The sequence below is a fragment of the Engystomops pustulosus genome, chromosome 6 (assembly GCF_040894005.1).
Source record: "Engystomops pustulosus chromosome 6, aEngPut4.maternal, whole genome shotgun sequence".
Taxonomy (NCBI): Eukaryota; Metazoa; Chordata; class Amphibia; order Anura; family Leptodactylidae; genus Engystomops; species Engystomops pustulosus.
In genome coordinates this window covers 169629434-169655895 of record NC_092416.1, presented here as the reverse complement: position 1 = coordinate 169655895, position 26462 = coordinate 169629434, and the positions used below count along the sequence as shown (strand labels likewise).

The 26462-nt window shown below is 41.6% G+C and overlaps 1 protein-coding gene across 3 annotated transcripts in view; it reads right to left on the bottom strand.

The window, feature by feature from the left end:
• The window catches only part of ANKFN1 (ankyrin repeat and fibronectin type III domain containing 1), a 530260-nt gene that overhangs the window by 49410 nt on the left and 454388 nt on the right, over nucleotides 1-26462 (bottom strand). For all 3 annotated transcript variants that reach the window (XM_072112310.1, XM_072112311.1, XM_072112312.1), the window contains 2 exons: nucleotides 22524-22692; nucleotides 3492-3658 (listed from right to left, as the gene is read on the bottom strand). In XM_072112310.1, coding sequence (XP_071968411.1) covers nucleotides 3492-3658; nucleotides 22524-22692 — 336 coding nt within the window. The remainder of the gene's footprint in view (nucleotides 1-3491; nucleotides 3659-22523; nucleotides 22693-26462) is intronic.

Here is a 26462-nt window from a genome sequence, read left to right as displayed (position 1 = left end):
AAATCTAATAGCCTCGCGACTTCAAAAACGAGCAAACGCGTTCCGAAAAGAGCAAACAGAAGTTCATGGAATATTTTAGGCAGATGTAATATTGTGATGATATATCGGGAGGTGAGTCAGGAATCGGGAATTATCAGACACATAGGGGGGGAATTATCAGACACATAGGGGGGGGAGATTATCAGACACATAGGGGGGGATTATCAGACACATAGGGGGGAATTATCAGACACATAAGGGGGAATTATCAGACACATGGGGGGGATTATCAGACACATGGGGGGGGGATTATCAGACACATGGGGGGGGATTATCAGACACATGGGGGGGGGAATTATCAGACACATGGGGTGGATTATCAGACACATGGGGGGGATTATCAGACACATGGGGGGGGAATTATCCGACACATAGAGGGGGATTATCAGACACATGGGGGGGATTATCATACACATGGGGGGGGGGGGATTATCATACACATAGTGGTGGAATTATCAGACACATAGGGGGGAATTATCAGACACATAGGGGTGGAATTATCAGACACATAGCGGGGGAATTATCAGACACATAGCGGGGGAATTATCAGACATATGGGGGGGGGATTATCAGACATATAGGGGGGGAATTATCAGACACATAGGGGTGGAATTATCAGACACATAGCGGGGGAATTATCAGACATATGGGGGGGGATTATCAGACATATAGGGGGGGAATTATCAGACACATACGGGGGGGGGGAATTATCAGACACATAGGGGTGGAATTATCAGACACATAGCGGGGGAATTATCAGACATATGGGGGGGGATTATCAGACATATAGGGGGGGAATTATCAGACACATACGGGGGGGGGGGGAATTATCAGACATATAGGGGGGGATTATCTGACACAAAGGGGGGAATTATCAGACACATGGGGGGGGATTATCGGACAGAAGGGGGGGATTATCAGACACATAGAGGGGGAATTATCAGACACATGGGGGGGGGGGAAGTTATCAGACGGATAGGGGGGAGTTATCAGACACATAGGGGGGGAATTATCAGACACATAGAGGGGGATTATCAGACACATGGGGGGAGATTATCAGACACATGGAGGGGGAGTTATAAAACACATAGGGGGGATTATCAGACACATGGAGGGGGATTATCAGACACATGGAGGGGGATTATCAGACACATAGGGGGGAATTATTAGACACATAGGGGTGGGATTTGTCACAGGTTTTTTTTTTTTACGCCTGAAAACAGGCATTCAAGTAGGGATTTAGTCACAATTTCTGGGGCAGTGTCGAGAATTGAGACTTCTCCACTTTCTATGGTGATTGGGTGGGGAGAGGGCGGTGCTGACCGTGCAGTGGACCCGCGCAGGGCTAATCAGGTGCAGGCTATGGCACAATACAGCACTAGCTCAGACCTGGCGTAGATGTCCATCCTGATAGCTCCGCCGCCTGCCAGGGAGTGGGGGCGCCATCACACACTGGCACTCATCATCAGCCTATGATTATTGTTGTGCCCCATGGTGCGCCAGTGCTTGATGTATATGACTAAGTCTAGATGTTCCGTCCTCCTGATGTATCCAGTAGTTGGCGCGTGGTCGGGCAATTCTATGCCACGTCTTGCCTAGTGTAGAATTGCGTTACAACCTGTGCCAGCTACACCCAGCATGTAGAGACAGAGAGCGGGAATGCCCAGCACTGGCACACTCCGCAGCCGGGCATTATTGATAAATTCCACCAAAGTGTTTCATGCTCCTTCTAGTCCTGATGGACAAGGTGACCAGGGTATCCAGGCTCAGCAATGGGTGAAGTTCTGGTAATTTTGATGAATCTTAATCTAGTGCAGGGAATAGTTGTTAAATAATTTTTACATGATCAGTAACTTTGGATACATTAGTATGTGATACTATAATAACTTTTTAATATTTCTTCACTCACTTTGGTTCCTCTAACCTTCCGTCCTTCTCATATCATGTACATTAGCCGATACACCTCATGCACCTATGTGCTGCCCATCACACAGATGCAGGAGCTCAACTGTTGCTGACAATATTTTGCACTGAATAAAGTTTGGATCTTGTTAACTAAGTATTTAAGAAAATTAATATTTTTTTTCAACTTAGAACAGGGTACAGATATGCAACGATCAGAACCATGTTTCAGAAGGCTTAGATAATATACACAGTGATGTCACAGTACAGGGATAATACACACAGTGATGTCACAGTACAGGGATAATACACACAGTGATGTCACAGTACAGGGGTAATACACACAGTGATGTCACAGTACAGGAATAACACACACAGTGATGTCACAGTACAGGGATAATACACACAGTGATGTCACAGTACAGGGATAATACACACAGTGATATCACAGTACAGGGATGATACACACAGTGATGTCACAGTGCAGGGATAATACACACAGTGATGTCACAGTACAGGGATAATACACAGTGATGTCACAGTACAGGGATAATACACACAGCGATGTCACAGTACAGGGATAATACACACAGTGATGTCACAGTACAGGGATAATACACACAGTGATGTCACAGTACAGGGATAATACACACAGTGATGTCACAGTACAGGGATAATACACACAGTGATGTCACAGTACAGAGATAATACACACAGTGATGTCACAGTACAGAGATAATACACACAGCGATGTCACAGTACAGGGATAATACACACAGCGATGTCACGGTACAGGGATAATACACACAGTGATGTCACAGTACAGAGATAATACACACAGTGATGTCACAGTACAGGGATAATACACACAGTGATGTCACAGTACAGGGATAATACACACGGTAATGTCACAGTACAGGGATAATACACACAGTGATGTCACAGTACAGGGATAATACACAGTGATGTCACAGTACAGGGATAGTACACACAGTGATGTCACAGTACAGGGATAATACACACAGTGATGTCACAGTACAGGGATAATACACACAGTGATGTCACAGTACAGAGATAATACACACAGTAATGTCACAGTACAGGGATAATACACACAGTGATGTCACAGTACAGGATAATACACACAGTGATGTCACAGTACAGAGATAATACACAGTGATGTCACAGTACAGTGATAATACACACAGTGATGTCACAGTACAGGGATGATACACACGGTGATGTCACAGTACAGGGATAATACACACAGTGATGTCACAGTACAGGGATAATACACACAGTGATATCACAGTACAGAGATAATAGATACTAGTGCATTGTCATTACAAATTTTAGGTTTAAGATGAACCAATGCAGTGAAACCTCTCCAATCCTCACCTTTTCTGACACATTCTCATTTCCCCCATATATTGTACACAGCAGTGATTTTCTTCACGATGAACCTCCCCCTGCCCCCCAGAAGTCCACTCTGCAATGTTATTTTGGGGGGGTCTTTTATAACATAAACCAACATCCAAGTCTTGCCGTACCTGTATATAGTCTAAGACTTGCTGGTGTCTCTGCTTTGCTGCACCAACCTCTTCATCAGTAATTGCTTCTCGCAAAGCCTGCTGGGAAATGAGGGAGTCCAGCTCTACTATGGCAGACAGGCGGCAATACAGGTTGATGAACTTCTCTTTGTAGCAGCAAAAGTGAACTGGGGGGAAAAAATATATAATTAAAAATTATTTTTGACAACTGCAGCTCTGAGGTCATGGGATTAATGGTGTTGTCCTCCCTCCACCCCTCACCCCCTAAAAAAAGAATACTAAAAAGTTGTTAAATCTTCTCCTAATCACTCGTTAAGCTGCTTTTTTAAAATTCTTGGGTCTTCATCTAGTTAGTTTATTGTTATAATTTGTATCATTATTATTATATTATCATCATGTGACCAGTGCAGCCAATCATAATATTCAACAGCAAATTGTATTCTTAAAGGGGTCTTCAGGGCTTCAAATATTGGTAATATATCTAGAGCAAAGATCCTTAATATTAGGTTAGTGGGGGTCCAACCCCTCAGCCCAGTTGATACACTGTGAATGGAACAGGAAGTAGACAGCTCTACTTCCTGTGTAGTGGCCAAACAAGGTTACTGCAAATCAAAGCCTTTTCATTTGAATGGGAATCAAGCTGCAGTGACATGATTCAGCCACTACATAGAGGATAGCGCTGTCTGCTTCCTGTTTCAGTCCTTGTGCATCAGTTGATTTGGGGGAGTTGTAGCTGGTGGACCCACACCAATGTAACATTGATAACTTATTCTATGAATATGCTATGAATATTTTTCATCTGAAAACCTCCTTTTAATTGTATGTCTTGGAGAACCCCAAGGCTTTTTTATTGTGTAGTTAGACCATAGGTTACATTATATCATAAATGATAGTTATGTGTTTTCTAGACCATATGATGACCAAGGAGAAAGTGTAGGAGGTCCACATAGTAGGTTCTGAATTTTAGTGGTCACCTGAAGGTATATGCAATAAATCGGGGACATGTACCGTATGCTGGCACATCGTATGCTGGCGTATGATTTAAGCCCCGCCCCTCTGAGGCTGTGGGCTCTTAATGTATTCAGTGATTGGCTGGGCTGATGTATGGGTCTATGCCAGGACCTGCTATTGTGCTATTACCTACAACCATTGCAGGTTATGACAAGTATGCAGACGTGGGGCCCGCGGGGATTCCCCCTTTACAACCTTCCATGCCCATTAGGTGGAGGTGGCATAAATGGGGAAGTAATCACAATTCCTGGAGGTTTACAAGGAATTGCCATTATTTCAAGGCTTGTACACCTGAAAATTTCATACAAGCCCTGACAAGTGTCCTCCAATATCTCATTGGCGAGGGTCCACCTCCCACCCAACAAGTGATTGATGTCACGTCCATGGGTCACATGGTCTGTTTGTAGTTCAGTCCTATTCAAGTGAGCTGCAATACACAGAGCAACCAGTATATCATGAATGGTGTTGTTGTTATGAGCACCAAGAGCTAAAGCTCTGTTCTGACTACCTCCATTGCTTCTAGCAGCTGCCTGTTGTTGGATACCGCCTGATCGGCTATTACTCTTAGGATAAGTAGGAAATAAAGGGGGTATATATCATGTGTGAGCTTATGATTCAATCCCCTACCCTGGCACCCGCCACATCTATCAGGCAATTGTCGGGCCCAGTTCTAATAGGTCCAGCCTGGACTGTAGCCTGCACCAGACCCTGGCCCAGGCTCACTCCACAGCTCAGCACTGCCCTCTCCCCGATCAACCTCTCACTCCACAGCTCAGCACCGCCTCCTCCCCGATCAACCGCTCACTCCACAGCTCAGCAATGCCCCCTTCCCAATCAACTGCTCACTCCACAGCTCAGCACCGCCCTCTCCCCGATCAATCGCTCACTCCACAGCTCAGCATCACCCCCTCCCCGATCAACCGCTCACTTCACATCTCAGCACCGCCCCTCCACGATCAACTGCTCACTCCACATCTCAGCACCACCCCCTCCGCTATCAACTGCTCACTCCACATCTCAGCACCACCCCCTCCCCAATCAACCTCTCACTCCATAGCTCAGGACCGCCCACTCCCCGATCAACTGCTCACTCCACAGCTCAGCATCGTCCCCCTCCCCGATCAACTGCTCACTCCACAGCTCAGCACCGCCCCCTCCCCGATCAACCACTCACTCCACAGCTCAGCACCGCCCACTCCCCGATCAACTACTCACTCCACAGCTCAGCACCACCCCCTCCCCTATCAACCGGCAAAAAGAGCGGAGTAGTACCAAATTTCTGGTTCTGAATCACTACTATATCATGGCGTGATTACCGGTATTCAGAAGTACAAGCCGTAATTAATCCCCCCAAAAAGTTCTGGAGACTCCTTGTTACACAATTCTAGAACATTGACAGATACAGTAGTTTTCTAAACTGTGAAGTAAATCTTGACCCCCCCCCCCTCCCTCAATCACTTCTCCTTTATGTTAATGTATGTGTCGCCCGGTGAATATTCCCGCTTCACAATCCATTGACTTTGCTTGATTTATGGAGAGTAATATGATTGATTAATTAGACGTGTACTTTTCCATGTTTGGAGAAGGTAGAAATTGATGAATGTTTTTCTAGTCCTGTTTTACTCCTGATGAAGAACTCCGGCTGACAAGTCTCCCCTGCAACTGTAATACATTATTCCATGAAAAAGCCCGGCTGCCCTCTCCTCCTGTACTAATAATAATGTTTATTTTGGCATGTCGAGTCAGCGCCACGTTCCCCCATCATAGAACAATTCTTGTAAGGAGACACAAATATCATGAGCAAAATGTCTGAGAGAGGAGAATTATATGTGATGTAGCATCAGGGGTGTAACATGGACTGCAACATTAAATGTATAAAATTTATAAAATGACTTTATGTAGATAGAGAGATAGATAGATAGATATGAGATAGATAGATAGATAGATAGATAGATAGATAGATAGATAGATAGATATGAGATAAATAGATATGAGATAGATATGAGATAGATATGAGATAGATAGATATGAGATAGATATGAGATAGATAGATAGATAGATAGATAGGAGATAGATAGATAGATAGATAGATAGATAGATAGATAGGAGATAGATAGATAGATATGAGATAGATATGAGATAGATAGATAGATAGATAGATATGATATGGATAGATAGATGGATGGATAGATAGATATGAGATAGATAGATAGATGATAGATATGATATGGATAGATAGATATGAGATAGGTAGATAGATAGATAGATAGATAGATGATAGATATGATATGGATAGATAGATGGATGGATAGATAGATATGAGATAGATAGATAGATAGATGATAGATATGATATGGATAGATAGATGGATGGATAGATAGATATGAGATAGATAGATAGATGATAGATAGATAGATAGATAGATATGAGATAGGTAGATAGATAGATAGATAGATGATAGATATGATATGGATAGATAGATGGATGGATAGATAGATATGAGATAGATAGATAGATAGATGATAGATATGATATGGATAGATAGGAGATATGTATATGTATGTGATAGACGTTAAAATTGTGTTATATATAACAAACAGCTTTATTAGTGACACAGATTAGTCCAGCCATTGGTCTTGTCTGTGTAAAGGTGCTCAAGTGCTTCTGTGTTGACAGCAATGCTTCCCAGTTGTTTCCACGTGTCGACCTTCCCTGATCAGCAACAATGTTCTCCGATACATATAGAAAAATTTTTTTTTTCAATTTTAACGTCTATCACATACATATACATGTATTTTACATTGTGCACTATGTTTAATGTTCACGATATGTAATTTGACTATGTAATAAGCATTATATCACAGTTATACAAAAATGGTGGGAGTATCCCAATTTGTCATGTGATCACCTGTTGTATTTAAATATGGCCACCATTTCACTGTTTGAATGGCTTGAGAAAGGCTCTTGCAGAGCCGAAACGTCGCTGTCACAGTTGCTCACTATGGAATAAAGACACTTTTTTACTTTTATCTACAACGGAGTGCTGCCCGCTTTCTTTATACTAGATAGATAGATAGATAGATAGATATGATATGGATAGATAGATGGATGGATAGATAGATATGAGATAGATAGATAGATGATAGATATGATATGGATAGATAGATATGAGATAGGTAGATAGATAGATAGATAGATATGAGATAGATAGATAGATTAATAGATAGATAGATATGAGATAGATAGATAGATAGATAGATAGGAGATAGATAGATAGATAGATATGAGATAGATAGATAGATAGATAGATAGGAGATAGATAGATAGATAGATAGATAGATAGATAGATAGATAGGAGATAGATAGATAGATAGATAGATAGATAGATAGATGATAGATATGAGATAGATAGATAGATAGATATATTTAGCACAATTGCTTTCGTACGTTACACTTGCATAGATATTCTATTTAGAAGAATGACATATAATTTGCTTGTTAAAACTGATTTTAAAACTCAAACCTCTCCATGACATAATGCGTCTCTATGCAGTTGCAGGTTACATGATACTTAGTGTTATTTTATGTATTTTGCATACTGTGGAAATGGAAAACTAGTTTGGATTTAGTGGGATGGGGGGGGGGGGGGGGGTATCCATATCAGCAGGAGACAGAAGAAACCAAACTCCTCGGAGGGGTCATCTCATCTTGTTTACAAGGTGATGAACTAAACATGTCACTCGGGGCCCTCTGGTCACTGGAGGGGATGACCTCTCCGACATGCCACCGCTATTAGTATACTTTGCTCCTAAAAGGACCTGACCCCATAAACATGTCACTGCCATTAGTACACTTGGTCATAGCAAAGACTGACCCCCGGGATGGGCCACCGCTATTCGTATACTTTTAGTGTCAGGAAACACAAAACATAGAACTCTGCCCTAGATAAAAGACGCTTCGCCTATTAAGTGAAATGTTTGTTTCCAAAATGTGGAGCAAATGCAATTTCCGGGTTAAAGGAGTCATTTTATGGAACATATACAACATATACAACACCCACTGTTTAGGATTTGTTATATTTTGGTCAGGAAGTAAGAGTTCTCCATATGGAGACTTTGCCAGTTAAGGTCTCCTTATGGCGTGTGGAGACTTATAGCCATTGATGCTCCATATTTCATATTTTGCATATTTCCAGAAAATATGCAAATACATTTTCCAGGATCGGATAAGGAAATCATTACCTCTTGTAAGGCAGCCCCCTAAACAAAAAGCATGACTATCTGGCAGCCCCCTAAACACCAAGCATGACTATCTGGCAGCCCCCTAAACACCAAGCATGACTATCTGGCAGCCCCCTAAACACTAAGCATGACTATCTGGCAGCCCCCTAAACACTAAGCATGACTATCTGGCTTTAGACTTTATGAAAGTCACCCTTGATATTAAGGGAACTGCCTCACAAGGTAGCTAAGAGGCAATGTTTTCCTGGGAAATGTATTTGCATATTTCCCAGTGTTATATTAGGTAATGCTCCTCAGAGATCTCTCACTGATCTTCCATATCTTTTTTTTCTAAACATGGCTTCTAACTTCTGACGTATATTGCCTTATATTTTTGCACTGTCCCTGACTACAAACCTGCACTGTAGTCAGGCCGATCATGTCCTGATCTCTGGGTAATGGCCTTTGGTTCTATTTCTGACTATGCTGTTGCCGTATCAGTGTAATTACCCCCATCCCATGTCTATTCTGGAGACAATGGGGCAGATTTACGTACCCGGTCCATTCGCGATCCCCAGCGGCGCGTTCTCTCCGGAGGATTCGGGTCCGGCCGGGATTCACTAAGGTAGTTCCTCCGACGTCCACCAGGTGTCGCTGTTGCGCTGAAGTTCATCGGAATGCACTGAACTTCACCAAGCCGGGCTGAGTGCAGGTAAGCGCGTGTCCAGCGACACTTTTTTTTTTTTTAAATGCGGCGGTTTTTCTGAATCCGTCGGGTTTTCGTTCCGCAACACCCCCCGATTTCCATCGCATGCATGCGCCACAATCCGATCGCGTGTGCCAAAAAACCGGGGCAATTCAGGAAAAATCGGCGCAAATCTGAAATATTCAGGTAACACGTCGGGAAATCGGGCCCGTAGTAAATGACCCCCAATGACTTAAAAATCATCCAACAACTTGGGGAGGTTAAAGGTAAAAACCTTAAGTTTTTCACAACACTCAGTTCTAGCTGGCACCAAATGGATTCTGGGCCCACAAGGGCCAAAAGTTTACCTACACTGACGCCAAACTCTTAATTTGGTAGGATAATAAGAGACAATCATAAGATATTTCTGGTTGATCTTTTCATCTCTAGTAAAGTCTCTATATCATAGGTAAAAGTCAACCATTCTACAGCCCTAATATTATAGGGAGCATCTAAGGGTCCCAATTCCAGGGTATTGGAGGTCATGGGATCTGCTGTGGGCATTAAGTGACCTCAACAAACCCAGGGGATATCAATTGTTTTACGCCACCTCTGCCAATTGAGGCCACTTATTGACTACCAACATTTCCAGCCCAAACATAGTCATGGAGAACCAATGGATGTTGCGATGATGGAACCAGGGACCATCGCAGGGTATTTAGGTTTTATTTTATGTCTTTTATGTTACCAATATTTTTCTTTAGATCTTTAATAAACTCAACAATCCCAAGTTTGACCATGTTCCTAGGCACTGATTTCCATCCAATCCACTCAAAATGTATTCAAGGGGTCAAAGCAATTTTCTATTTGCCATCCCGATAACTCTATCCCGACTCTATCCCACTCCCCCGACGTCTTCACGTCTCATTCCAGTTTTACGACACGACTCGGTTGAACCTATCACTATTGTTTTCTGTCCTACGCTTCATACTACAGAGATGCAATTGAGGTCCAGGTCCTTCGAGCACACAACCAACTTTGTTGTCTGGAGCTAAGATGGAATTGCCCTCCTGTTAGGCTGAAGCGTGACTCGGGAAATCTGTAGCTATACATTTATTTTCCATAGTGTAATAATCAGAGAATAAGAAGTCTCTTGAAAGTCAAATTTTCATGGGACCTTAAGCAGGAAAAAAGTAGCGTTACTGCTACTGAAATGTCTCGAGAAGGGAACATAAAAATACTCAACATATGCTAGAGGATGGATTCCTGTAGACTAAATTTTAGTATGTCTGTAGGCTTGGTGTATTTCGACCATTATATACAATAAGGAAACCTTAAAGGAACACTCCAGTCATAGCTAACTCATTGAATAATACATGGTGCCGGGCCAGAAGGGAGGAACATGATTCATTTTCGTTGTATTCCTAGAACCTCGCTAGAACCTGGAGTCTTACTCCTCCCTTGTGGTCCTGCACAAGGTATAAATCAATGAATTAGCTGTGACCGGAGTGATCCTTTAAAAATAAAAGGGGTGGCCTGGCCCATGGCCATTTTTGATACTCAGAGTAGGTCATCTGTATCTCGTTGGTTGACATCTGACCCCACACCTATCAGCTGTTCTAGGCTGCCTCCAGTCCAGGAACCTATGTAGGGGACGGAGCCAGGAGTAGATGGCTCCATCCAAAGTCAAGGGGCAGTGACAAGAAACCACAGCTCTGCTATCATTAGAGTAAATAAAAGAAGAGATACAGTTCCTTGACACCTAACATGGCCTTCTAATTCATGGGCAACATGGACAGTTCAAAATAGTTGATTGGTGTGAGGTCCAAGAATCAGATATCTAGTGATGGGTCCAGGGAGAAGAATGAGCAGCCAATCCCTTTAGGCACCCATCTACAAGGATCCAGGCCTACTAAGGTACCAGATACCTACTCTTATTTCTCCAGGTAACTGATTGTTACTACTAACTTGGACCAAATCCAAACCAAGAATGGGCCTCAGTAGTAAGGGCTTTAGTATCTCACCATCACTGTCTCCCTGGATCTCCTACGTTCCAGGTGTTGGCTGCTACACTAGGTTGTGATACCATATGAAGGGCAGGATGTACACAACTTTCTGATGTGGGCTGGCTTCAGGACCCTATGAGAAGAGCTTGGAGTAGAAAGACACAAGGAGCATCGAATGGGGGGCATTGAAAGCACTTTGACGGGAGGTATTGATTGGATTTTCTGTGGTAAGTATTCACAGGAACATCTGAGCATATAAGGTCTGGGGGTCTACGATCTGATCAAGGTTAGTGGTGTATGTATTCATGTATATGTTGTATGTATGTATATATGGTGTGTATATACTGTGGTATGTTTATGCTGTACATGTGTATATGGTGTGTGTATATGCTATATGTGTATATAAGTATATAAATGGTTTGTGTATATATAAGTGTATAAATGTGTGTGATTGTAACATATGTTTATTTTGGGGAAAGGTGTCCCATCGAGAAGTTTGCTCTCCTAGTTACGCCCCTGATAGAGGCCACTTAATGTAAGGGTCTAGTATTGGGGTTAGATTGCCGAAAGGCAACAATGGAAATCCCAAATGATAATCTACCAAATAATAGGCAATCCGGGATTTGATTGTCAGGTCTGGGGTCTGACTTTAATTTTGAGGTCTGGATTCGGCACTTTCATTATTTTTGCTCCTAAAACAGAGGACTATCCGCACTGTCTCTGTCTGGAGAAAACAAGGTTTAATCACCAGAGGAGACAGGGCTTTTTTACTATGAGAACTGTCAATCTGTGGAATAGCTGAGCTCAGGCGCTGGTCACAGCAGGGACAGCAGAGAGCTTCAAGAAGGGTCTAGATGCACCTAAATAACATTGATGGTTATGTTATATAGAATTGTTTCCCCTAAATCCCTTCCTCGTCCAATCCCTTCCCTTCCTTGGTTGAACTTGATGGACAAGTGTCTTTTTTTTAACCCTATAAACTATGATACTATGAAAAAGGATAGATTTTAGAAGTGAATATAACCCAATGAGGATGGCAGATACAGATAGGGTTGGTTCAACTCAGCACAAAAAGTAAGTGGGCAATCTGTGATACTATCCTCCACCTCTACGTGACGGAGGGTGTACATTACAGTCTTCATGCTTCTACCTAAATATCTCCTGACGGCAACTATACACAGATTAAAGATATTCCATTACAGAAATTACAGAAAGTATTTACTAAGAAGTCACCGCACAAACAATTATCGAAAGAATCCGATACTAAAATCATCTATTGTCCCCAAAAATCCCCAACCTGCCAACCGGGCTCCGCTCTAATACAGGTGTCGTAAGTTCTGGCCTCCGACCAAAGATCCTAATACTCTCCACAAATAAGACTGTCATGTCCTAGTCATGTCACGCATCATTTCCTACAAACCGGGGCCATGCATAATTTTTTTTTTAAATGAACCTTAAGAAGATTCTAACATGAGGAATTTGCCATGCCGTACTTAAAAATAAATACACTTAGGAGTCTAGACAAGCTGTCTCTGCGGGTGATGGAGCAGAAGTAAATTATACACCTCACCATTCCACCATATTGTGACGAGGCTTTGTTTACACCCCAGGATTTAGAGCTCGGCATAACTAATGCTGTATTAACACAGCTGTCATTCAAGTGACTGATAGCCGGTGCTTGACGTATCAGTGGACGGGAGAAAGACGATAGGATGTCCAAGGCTCCGTTAGACTCCATCAATATCTGTCAAAAAGATGGCACAAAATAGCCCAAAATTCTACGATATCTTCTACCAAAAGGGGTTTTATAATACAGGTGGTCCCCTACTTAAGGACACTCGACTTATAGACGACCCCTAGTTAAAGACGGACCCCTCTGCCACCTGGTGAAGGTCTCTGGGTGCTTTACTATAGTCCCAGGACGCACTGATCAGCTGTATAGTGTCTGTAGTGAAGCTCTATTGATAATCCTTGGTCTCGTTACAACAAAAAATTTTGAAACTCCAATTGTCACTGGGGCAAAAAAAATTTTTTTGTCTGGATCTACAATGATAAAATATACATACAAATTCAACTTAAGTACAAACCTATGGAACCGATCTTATATGTAACCCGGGGACTGCCTGTAATTCAATCACTAGTCACAAGATCAGGAATGGTGGTCAGACTGATGGGATACCCAAGTGATTAGAAGAAAGAGAGACCAAAAAGACCCTTTGTAGCCCCTTCAAGCCCTTTTCCATTTTATACTCCCCTTCTCTCAAATGCAAGAACTTTTTTTAATTTTTTTAATTTTGATAGATGTATGAGGACTTGTTTTTTGTCGGACGAGTTGTACTTCCTAGCGGTGCCAATAAATATTCCATACACTGTACCAGGAAGCTGAAAAAAAAATCCACATGCAGTAAAATTGATGAAAAAACTAATTTGCGCCATTTTCTATGACTTTTGTTTTTATGGTTTTCACTGTAGGGTCCAAATCTATTTCATTTCTAAATAACGTTTTTTACACTTCCATGTCATTTTTTGCAGGACAAGCCAACGTTTTCATTATTACAATTTTGGGACCAGTACAACAATTTGATCACTTTTTATTCAAATTCACGTGGGTGGTAAAATGTCGAAAAAGCGTTGATTGAGACATTGAAACGTTTTATTTTAAGTTGTGATATTTATCGCATTGGATAATTATTTTATGCTTTTATACTGTTGGTTTTTGTAATGTTTTTCTTTTTGTGTTATACTCCTTGACTTGTAACACTTTGATCACAGGGAGAAGTACTTATGTCTATTTCCTTATAATAATAATAATAACCAAATCACTGGCAGCTAAATCCAGCCCCAAATGAGCTTTATTGCTAATAATAATGATAATAATAATTCCTTTATTTATACAGGCGGTCCCCTACTTAAGAACACCTGACTTACAGACGACCCCTAGTTACAAATGGACCTATGGTTATTGGTAATTTACTGTACTTTAGTCCTAGGCTACAATAATCAACTGTAACAGTTATAAATGATGTCTGCAATGAAGCTTTAGTGTTAATCCGGGTTCTTATGACAACCCAACATTTTTAAAATACAATTGTGACAGAGACCAAAAAAATTTTGGCTGGGTTTACAATGATAAAGTATACAGTTCCGACTTTCATACAAATTCAACTTAAGAACAAACCTACAGACCCTATCTTGTATGTAACCTGGGGACTGCCTGTATAGTGCAAACAGATTACGCAGTGCTGCACAGAGCTTGCCAAATCTGTCCCCGTCCCCAATGGGGCTAACAATCCAATCAACCTACCAGTATGTTTTGATTGGTATATATGTCCTTTGCTCCTTTCAATAAACAAATTTTTGCATTCTAGGAAAAAATAGCTCTAATTTAATTTTTTTTTTTGCTATTTTGTTAGACCCTCAAGGGTGATTGAACCCTAGGGGGTCTGATTGCTAATACATTACACTGCAAATCTACTGTAAATATAGTGAATCTGTATTAGACAGACTGCTCTGGAGAGCGCTCAGCTTACTCATTACAGCTCTCACTGTGCGATACAAATGACGAATCTCCTATTTGTCTTTGGGTAAGTACCATCATGTAGATACCAAATTTATACAGTTTTAATCTTGTGGAAAAATAAAAATCTGTGGGAAAAATTTTCCTCGCTATGTGAGATGTCATTTTTGTGGGATATGTTTACATTGATTCCATATTTGGATATACAGGCGGTCCCCTACTTAAGAACACCTGACTTACAGACGACCCCTAGTTACAAACGGACCTCTGGTAATTGTTTACTTTAGCCCTGCGCTACAATTAACATCTACAACAGTTATCACAGGTGTCTGTAATGAAGACTTATTGGTAATCCTGGTTCTTATGACAACCCAACATTTTTAAAATCCAATTGTCACAGAGACCAAAAAAAATTTGGTTGAGGTTACAATTATAAAGTATACAGTTCCGACTTACATACAAATTCAACTTAAGAACAAACCTACAGACCCTATCGTGTACGTAACCCGGGGACTGCCTGTATAAGATCTTTTCATCACCTTTTTTTTTCGGGGATGGAAAAAAGTGGAAAAAACCCAACTATTAAGACGTTTTGAAGGATTCTTTTTCTTTTACGTCTGGAGTTATTATTCTTACATTTTAATAGTGTGAACATTTTCAGAATGTGTTAACACTGATAACAATTGCCACCTAATTCCCTTAAAGATGTTTTCCAAAATTCCTAGAATAACCCCTGGTGGCCAGGGCAGGAGTAACCAAAAAAATGTAAAAGTGTTCTAATCCTGCTCTGTCACCCTCTTGAGGCCAATGGTTGGCCAAAGCAAGTCACTCCCGAAACCGGATCCAGACCTGAACCTGATATCTAAACCGCTAGCCATAGAAAGTACAATTCTTTTCTGTAATCTCACCCCCTAGGGTTTTTTTTATTTCCAATATTCCTAAAAAAAACCTTAATGGGGTATCGTTATTTCAGCATGTAATTAATTTTGTTTCGATAATGAAAAGTTATACAAAATTCCAATATACTTTCTACATCAATTCCTCACGGTTTTCTAGATCTCTGCTTGCTGTCCTTCTATAGAAAGCTTCATTGTTTAATTCCAATGGACAGAAATGTGCCCATGGTCACACAGGTGCACTGCCCCGGCATATCACAAAGGTATATTACTCTCTGTGATATAATGAGACGTGCACCTGTGTGACCATGGTCAGATTTTTGTCTACTGGAAGTAAGCATAGAAGCTTTCTTTAGAATGACAGCAAGCAGAGATCTAGAAATCCAAAAGGATCTGATACAGAAAGTTTATTGGAAAATTGTATAATGTTTCAACTTACAAAAAAGCCCATTAATTTGCAGACGTGGGAATACCCCTTTAAATGACAATATGATGTAATATTTATATCTCTGTGAAGAATAAATTATCTTGTACAAAAAAACTGAAAAGAAACTGTGACTCCCTGACTACACATTTGGTAACCATGGCGATACATAGCTTTGTGTGGGAGCTGTATACACAAAACAGTAAGATAAGTTAAACCAGTACTATATAGAAATTTTGGGATCTCCACGAATCGGGGAAAATCCTGTGGGGGCTGGGGAAGGGGCAGAAGAAAAATCTATTAAATATGTTCTGGCTCCCAGGTTCCACATCACTCTAGTACTTTTGTTTTTTGCCCATGTTTATTGCCAGCAGTTCTGGGAGGTCAGGGGGCCTGCTTCGGCCAATGCATGGCCTCCTTGGACCATAGGACATCACTTCCTGTGAACACAGGAAGTCACTTCCTATGACCACAGTATGTCACTTCCTATGTCCACAGGACGTCATTTCATATGATCATATGATGTCACTTCCTATGACCCCAGAATGTCACTTCCTATGACCACAGCATGTCACTTCCTATGACCACAGGATGTCACTTCCTATGACCACAGGACGTCATTTCCTATGACCACAGCATGTCACTTCCTATGACCACAGGACATCATTTCATATAACCATATGACCACAGGATGTCACTTCCTATGACCTCAGGACTTCACTTCCGAAGACCTCAGAATGTCACTACCTATGACCACAGCATATCACTTCCTATGATCTTATGATGTCACTTCCTATGAGCATAGGACGTCACTTTTTTGTTTTCCCCTGGTCTGCGAAAGACAAGACTTCTGTCTGTATTGCTGTGACAGGAGAGGTACTGAAAATTACCATTTCAAATTTTTTGCTAACCTTCCTTTTTCCCAATTACATAGCTAGGAATATAAAAAAATCTGCTTATGCTATGCAAATGAGCTCCTATGTGGACCAGGACTGGGGCCATACTGTTGTTGCACACAGTTTCAGGCAAATGGATGTACCTAAAGTATGACCCCGCCCCTGGTGCACCTATTGGCTCATTTGCATAAATCAAAAAACTAAATTATCTCTAAAAAGATATATCCCCAGGAAACAGGAAGGTCCTGAAACTTTATAGTTTATTGAACTGCACAATTTGTGATTTGGGGTAAGGTAGGGGTAAGATTTGGGGACTCCCTTTAATTGTACAGAACCTATAAAAATTGGATATAAAATTGGAAATATTAATATTCAAGCTATTTTTATTGGGTAGATTGAGGCGGTCAGCAGTTATACAGTACGGTAATATAAAAGAGAATGACATTAGTAATAGACAGACGAGCCGGTATGAAGGCTGTCAGCTGGCACACCACTACCAGAGATGAATGCCCCTTTCATCAGGGGTTCGGAATGCCTCGGATTCCTGCTCCGTGCCGGGTCATTTTCCTATTTGGAAAACAGTTGCATTCTCATTCCAATTATCCAGGTTTATCTGTCCGGGCTCATTACCGTCCCTTCTATGACATATGTCTATTGCGGAGACCATTTGCATCATCCCGGTAGGTGACGATGGCGGGCCACTAGAGAGGACGGGAGGGCCATGTAGATGCACGCACGGTTTCAATGAGCCAAAGGAACATTGTTTTTGAATGACAGAGACGACTTATGCAGAATCAGCTCAGTTTACATACACAGCTCTCCTATACCTGTATACACGCGGCAAGACTACAGTGGCTCAGTGTATGCACGTCCATTACTTGCCAATATCAGACCTGAAAGGCTAGCTGTTGAGGCTAAAAGTCGTAATTATGGAGAATGTGTGGGAAGCATGAGCTATTTTTTGCTGCTTCTGCTGAAATTTAACGGGTCGGCCCGATCCTGCCCTCCCATTACCACCCATAACAACATTACAGTGCTGCGTTTCTTCAAAATAGCCTTATTTTCAGGATTCGTAGTAATTTCTTCTTTTGCCTTTTTTTTTTTTACAGCCTTAAAATACCTTCGGTTCCAGCTTTAGAGAGAATCTTTTGCTATGCCGTTTTTTCCCCCTGTAATAATATAAAACGATCTAAAAATATAAAATATATAACAAATAAATAAAAAATTGGAGCTTATATATAATCCTTCAGTGCTTAAGGCATGTAAGTGACGCTCATAGTTCAGAAAACACAGGGTTAGCCGAAGAAGATGGCGCCTTTTGGGGTCAATTAGGGCAAAAAGTGATTCTCTCTCCATAAATTGCATCATCTTGGCAAGGCCGCGAGCGCTGCAGACAATCAGCACAGGGTACACTACACAGCATGTTCCACTAAATTAAAAGTTTAATTAAAAGCAATTAAGTCGGAAAAGCAGGAATATGATGTAATATAATTAAACATTTTTTTGTGCAATTTTGCCGTCTGGGATAGATGCTTTGAATATTTGTATTGATGCTCATTGTTTGAAGATTTGGCTTTGTACTGTAAAAGTGGAGACGGGTTGAGACGTTAATCGGGGGATCAATGCTGTATAGTAAAGGTGAAATGGATCGCTAGTGTCCGAGTTCAGAGGTAGTGGACCTGCTGGACCACTGTGGACGATGACATAGGCCGACACCTGGGAGCGTAGTCTAAGTGGCACCCCGTTTCCACCAGAGCCCACCGCAAATAGGGTTGGACTTGCTGCGGCGTGGTACCACTATATGCTCCACAGGCACGACTTTGTCCGCGGTGGCGGCCAAGGTGATGTACAGAGCTTTCTCTGAGGCACAAGGCACAAAGATCCAGCAGGGGACACAGGAAAGGGCCGGGAATTTAACACGAAGGGCGTCCGGCCAGCATCAATTATTGACGTGATGGCCTTTTAAATGTCAGAATGCTGGCACCCCCGCCTTCTTGGTCAGAGCGAGGAGACCGCCTATGGATAGCGGACAGGTCAGTGAGGCTGCAGCAGGGAAGAGGGGGTACAGGGAGGCACACGGATGTGCATTCGGCCTGGGAGAGAGGTCACAGGAGCACCCGTGACATCTAGTTGAGTTGAGACATTCTTGGGAGATCAATGCTGTATGGTTAAGATGAAATGGGTTGCCAGTTGGGTTGAGATGTTCTTGGAACATCAATCCTGTATGGTAAAGGTGAAATGGGTTGCTAGCTGGGTTGAAACATTCTTAGGAAATCAATGCTGTATGGTAAAGGTGAAACGGGTTGCTTGTTGGGTTGAGATGTTGAGGTGTAGGTTTAGGTAAGGGTTGGTTCTAGCTCTTCCCAATCTAGTTGTGTCAAAAACAAAAGGTTCAAAGAACAAGTGAGATAAAGGATTCTATCTGCTCTACCTTGGGACATGTATAGACTTAAAGGGATTGACCATTGAGATCTCTAGTGGTCACGGGAAAGGGGACACACAAGTGACCCTGAGTATTCCACATGACTAGTCAGCCAACCAGTTCTCATTCATTAGTATCTTCACCAGTCCAGTAGAAGATAATGGGTTTCTGTTCAAAACGACCCTTCATTGATATGGCACACATGGGCACAGTTGTAGACCAACTTCTCATGATTGTTGGAGTTGACCACTGTGACCTCTATTGCTCATGGTAATGGGGAAACACAAGTGTTCCTGGTTATTCCATATGACTAGTCAGCCAACAAGTCCTCTATTCACAGCTGTCTACACTTGTCTTGTAGAAGAGAATATAGTGATGAGAAAAACAACCCTCCACTGATAAGGTGAACATGGGGCCCATTTCCTATGATAGAGTAATATATCCCCCATACTGTTGTATGTACATATGTAAGGAAAACCCCATTTCACCCTTCAGATCCTTTACTATCCAATCACCCGATGCAGCCTGAATCCCTGGTCCGGTGATGATGTTCCTATTCCGGAGCTGCAGCCAATCGCTGATCATTAACTGTAATATGTCACTATTACATTCAGTGATTGGCTGCAGTGTTCACATGGTCATAGACCTATAGATCTTAGAGCGTGCCAATGCTTTGGTTCATAGACTTCTTTTACAAATCTGGCACAGACACAAATCCGAATAATTTTTGATTTATTTTGGACTGCTCCTTCAAATCAGTGGCTCTGCCATTCATCCCAGAACTTATGGAGAACAGACGGGCGTTGGAAAATATCCATAAAATGAACGAAACGAGATAAGAGCTTATTTATGACAAATCTATGTTTTAGAGGACCAATTATAGACCAATTTCTAACATAACTGGAGCAACACTGGTGCGATCCCAAACCAAAAATTGAAAAATTTGCTAAAGCTCCTCGGAATCTTAGTTTGTACATTGGAAGAACAGAACATTTCTGGTAAAAATATACCATTAACTAAAGAAACGTAAGAGTAACTCCATATTGAAGAAACTGGAAAAGTCTCGAAGAATTTCCGATTCCCTATAGGCTTGAGAACTAGCGGAACAAGGACTGAGGAAAAACATTGTGTGCCCGTCGAAGACTGGAAGTCCCAGAGAAAGCTCCTATGACCACAACACGCGGTGATACATTATATTAGGATATGCTGAGGGGCGACTAATCTCAGTAGCTCGTCCCGTGGAGGGTTAATATGAGCCCGTGTTTTTGCAGCAACATTATAAGTGCTGGGCAGGTCAGGACAGCCAGTGTGTGACATATCACAAGGGGACTACAATTCCTGGTTCCATCCTGGCTGGCTCCATACCCCCTCAGGCATGTCACCTTATCTCACTCCTGTGAACTGATATTTCTCCCTTGTCCGACATGAAATACTTCTACTATTGTGGGACAAGCGATATTGCGGGTACATATATACACCCAGGGGGTCAGACAATTTCCTAGAAGACTGAAAAGACTTATATTTGGCAGTGGAATCGGATCATAGACAAGTCCTATTTCATTCATGGAAGGATTGAGCACATTGAAGAGTCCAGAATCGGCTCATTCCCTTATCTCCTTTAAGGACACATAAACAATGGGGGGAGATTTATCAGAAGTGACTGAGAGCAGAACTGTTCTAGTTGTTCATGGCAACCAATCAGAGCTCAGCTTTCATTTTCCCACAGCTGTTTATGAAATGAAACCTGAGCTCTGATTGGTTTCTATAGGTAACGAGAACAGTTTTACCTCAGAAGTTTATACTTCTGATAAACCGCCCCCAATGTCCCAAACTGAAAATTCATATGTATGGGAAGGCTTAGACCACGGGACGTCACTTCAATTTTTCAAGGGACTTCACTCGCTTTGTTGTCCCCCGGTCCATGAAGGCCACTCATTGCATGAAGCGGGTATCTGCATCCCTCACAAAGCTTGTAGCCCAGGATAAGTCCTATAACCGGAAGCATCTGAGTGACAGGGGAACCAGAAGATGTGGTAAGGATGTGGATTTTTTTTACCATCCGGCTGCAGCACCATGAAAAGTTACACATTAGGCCGAAATCCAGGTCTCAGTAAAAGCCACACTCATGGAAGGACCGAGATGAGTAGAAGTTATTTGGTACTTTTACACCACTTGGAGCCATCAAAATATTCCTGGACAACCCCTTTAAAGCTACTTGGTTCTGGTGCTATAACAAAATAGTCATCTCATATGGAAACAAACCCAACTTATAGTTCTCCTAGATCTCCTGGACCCATGTATGACGTCACCCTTAGCACCTCATTAAGTTACCCCTCTTGTATTGATATAGAGGACACAGAGGGACTCTCACGTAATTCAGAAAAGTTTGGATTTGGGTTCAGTATATTATCACCGCCCCTATTATAAATTCATACATGATATAGCAACTGAGATTTCACCAAGGGGCATCTTTGTTTTCCTGTTCCTATAGTTGGGGGTCAGAGGGGGCGGGGGCAAAGGGGCAAATAACTCTTTATAGGTACTCTTCTAAAAAAGGGATCCTGACAACATAGAAATCTTACTATATACATGACATGGTCTGTGTAGGTGTAATTTGCCCTGATGACATAATTAAGGTAATACAATGGATTCATGTTACAGGGGCCATATACACACACACATATATATATATAACATTAATTACATAGTATAAACATTTTCCAACAATTCACAAAAACTTTGGCAGTCCGTCCTCCCCCGGTGACACAAAACACAATGATTGTGTGTATGTGACCACAAAGTAGGACTGTGTGCAGCCCGTGGAGATCACACCAGAGATTTGTGGCCATCCTGTGATTTATGGAGCCACCACTGGGAAAGAAGGAATGCTAGGAGAGATTATTTCATCTACAGGTTAGCGCTAATATGTCCAGGCAAGAAAACACGCTTGTGTACCTAGCTCAAACATCTGAAGGGGGAGGTTTAGGAATCCTGAGTGTGGGGTGTAAGGATTACTCTGTCCTGGGGCACTGCAGACATCGTCTGAGGCAGGGAGCAGAAGAAGAAAGGAGACATTGTGACCCAGCTCCAACACCTCTTGTGTATACAGACGGAAGTGCTTGGCCTGCGGAGAGACACAGAGAGAGAGAGAACAAGGGTTACAATATACAAACAGCAGCGACAATCACGTCAACAAGTAGAAGTAACACCCCACAAAGGCTCAATACAAAGTCATCGCTCCGAATCCCTCAAGTGTCCACCTCGGCAGACGTAGGCTTCATCTCAGGTCTACTTGTCTTGTAACCACATGCTATTCGTCAATGTCTTAAAGGGGTTGGCTACTTTACCTCATGTTTTTGTAATGTGTGTGTAAGTGTTGGGGGGCAGGATAACAGGTAATTTACCAATATACATCTAGTAATAGTTCTGCTCCGCTTTCTTCATATGTAAAGTGACTCCTCCTGTCTTTTACCTCATCAGCCAGAGATTCCTGACCATAAAATGGCCGCCGATGGAGGGTCATGTGATCTCTATCTGTCCATGTATAATCGCCCTGCCAGGACCTTAATCTTACATTCATGAATACTATCATAAGATCCTGGCAGGGCGATTGTACATGAACAGATAGAGATCACATGACCCTCCATCTGCCGCCATTTTATGGACTGGAATCTCTGGCTGATGAGATAGAAGACACAAGGCTTCACTTTACATATGAAGAAAGTGGAGCAGAACTCTTACTAGATGTATATTCGTAAATTACCTAATATTTGCCCCCACACCCTTTACACACATTACAAAACCATGAGGTAAAGTGGCCAACCGGGACCGACCCTAAGATAAGTCGTCAATATCAGAATGGTGGGATTCTGACACTAGGCAATCAAACTGGAGAGCTGTGGGACCAGAGCATCCAATGTCTAGTTTGATCACTGCTCATCAAACACAGCGCCATACGGTATATAATGGCGGTGTCTAGTATTGCACCCATGTCATGGAGAGCCATGGCGTCCTGCCACTATACAGAGCATGGAATGAAACTACTTGTGGCTATGTGCTACCAGATGAAAAAGCTGTTTGGTTGAAGGCCCACACTAATCTGGTCTATCCTGAGGATGGGTTATTAATGTAAATCCCTGGACACCACCTTTAGGGCCCCTTCTACACTCGCAACGCGTGCTGCCCGGATCGCACGGCCCAATCACTGCAAAGCAGAACTCAGCATGTCAGTTCAGTTCAGTTTGCAGCGTTCAGGCCGTGCGATCCGGGTTGCACGCGTTGCGAGTGTGATGCGAGTTCATTGCATCACACTCGCGAATGTAGAATGGGACTAAGGATGTTGCTATTTTCAGGTTACAGACTTTTATTCTTGTCTCTTTCAGAATCGCCTTCTAAAAACCAGAATATTTGAATTTGTGTTTCAAAATTTCATATAGGAGGACTTGAGTTTTACAGCTTTGGATGTACTTTGCACCTTTTATGGGGGTACATATAAAATATTGAAAAATGTTTACAAATATTTTGACGTTTTTTGTTTTTTTAGACATCCGCCTTGCGGTAAAAATAACATGTTACCTTTATTCTGTTGGTCAGAACAAATGCAAAGTAATGGAAAGTTGTAGAAAGTTGTACATTTTTGTATTGACTACTATTTATGGATATTTAAGTCACAAAATATGTTTTTGTCAGCTTAACTTTATATTTTGTATTCATTTGGGAGCCATAAGTATTTGATTTTTTTTTTCATCAATAGATCTGTGTGATGACTTGTTTTTTGCAGGATGAATTAAAATTTTGATTGGTAGCATATTAGAATTTACTTGACTTGAAAAATCTGGAATTATGAAACTTGTTATTTTTTATATTGGTGTTGTCTCTACAAAATAAATAATTTGATAATTTTACAACACAGCTCAGGGCAGATCCAGCAACATCAGTCAAGTGTACTCCTCAGCTTGGTCGTTAAAGGGCTATAAATTTCTGACTATTTGTTCCTAGAACTGTTTGCTTGGTAAGGATGTAATGAAAATTTTAGCAAAACTCGTTACTTTTTTTTAACAGAAAGTGACCAAATATTCCAGAATTCTTACATTTTTTTACAAAAATATCGGAACTGATGGTAACTATGGTAATCATTCTTCTTCCAGGCCTGTAAACCCTAAGGACTAGCTCCCCAAACTCAACTGAAGATATCGATAGATTGATAGATAGATAGATAGATAGATAGATAGATAGATAGATAGATAGATAGATAGATAGATAGATAGAAGATAGATAGATATGAGATAGATAGATAGATAGATAGATAGGAGATAGATAGATAGATAGGAGATAGATAGATAGATATGAGATAGATAGATATGAGATAGATAGATATGAGATAGATAGATAGATAGATAGATAGATAGATAGATAGATAGATAGATAGATATGAGATAGATATGAGATAGATAGATAGGAGATAGATAGATAGATAGGAGATAGATTAGATAGATTGATAGATAGAAAATAGATAGATAGATAGATAGATAGATAGATAGATAGATAGATAGATAGATAGATGATAGATAGGATATAGATAGAAATTAGATAGATAGATAGGATATAGATAGAAATTAGATAGATAGATAGATAGATAGATATGAGATAGATTAGATAGATTGATAGATAGAAAATAGATAGATAGATAGATAGATAGATGATAGATAGATAGGATATAGATAGAAATTAGATAGATAGATAGATAGATAGATAGATAGATATGAGATAGATAGATAGATATGAGATAGATAGATAGATAGATAGATAGATAGATAGATAGATATATTATGATGTTGTCTGATGTAGCATGATATAATGTAGCATCTGGGGCACAGTGATGCATATTATCCTACAAAGGCTGAAGGACCTCTTTTTTGTAAAGTCCAAATCAAATGTGTCTGAACCAGAAGGTCATAGAATCCGTGGTCAACCTTGTGGTGCCCTTTCTGGCGTGGCTTGGCTCTTTGCTCCAGTGGCATCAGAATTTCTGCCAAACCAGAATCATTTACATGTCTTGGGCTTAAAGACCTGGAGGAGGCGCTGCCTGAAAACTTCAGCTCTTGTTCTCCATCACCAGGGGGTCTTGGTCCCCCAAGTTGAGTCCAGGCTTCAGGCTTCAGGAGGGTGGCTACTTTTTGAGAGCCTCTCGGTCTTGACAGAAATTCTTCTGCAAATGAGATGATGTGCCAAGTGATGCCAGAAGGGCTCCAAGAAGGCTTGGAACTTTGTTACCACAAATCACCAGGAAATTCGGATTTGTGTATTTTCATGAAATTCGGATGTAATTCAACTTTGCCATTTTGATTCATTCGGCTCTAGTTATAAGTGTCTTATCCTTGGTGGGTCCAACTCTAAGAGCTATAAGGCAATGCCCTCCATTTGAGTGAAGCTGCACACATGCTTGCACATTGACACTCCATTGAAAGTGTAGGTCACGTTTAAACAAACTTTGCAAAAATCAGCAGTCCTCTGTGTGTACAGAAGGAGTATCAATATATCCGGTCATCCCTTTGTACTGGTTCAGTGTATAATTTGCAGCTGGACCTTAGCTGTTCAGGAGACCTAGCTGCTGTGACACACTGCCCCCTCCCCTCTCCATAGAGCTTCTAAATAATAAGACACCTCTGTGCTGCTGTGTAGAGACCTAGCTGCTGTGACACACTGCCCCCTCCCCTCTCCATAGAGCTTCTAAATAATCAGACACCTCTGCGCTGCTGTGTAGAGACCTGGCTACTGTGACTCACTGCTCCCCCTCCTCTCTGCATAGAGCTTCTATGTAATCAGACACCTCTGTGCTGATGTGTAGAGACATAGCTGCTGTGACTCACTGCCCCCTCCCTCTATACAGAGCTT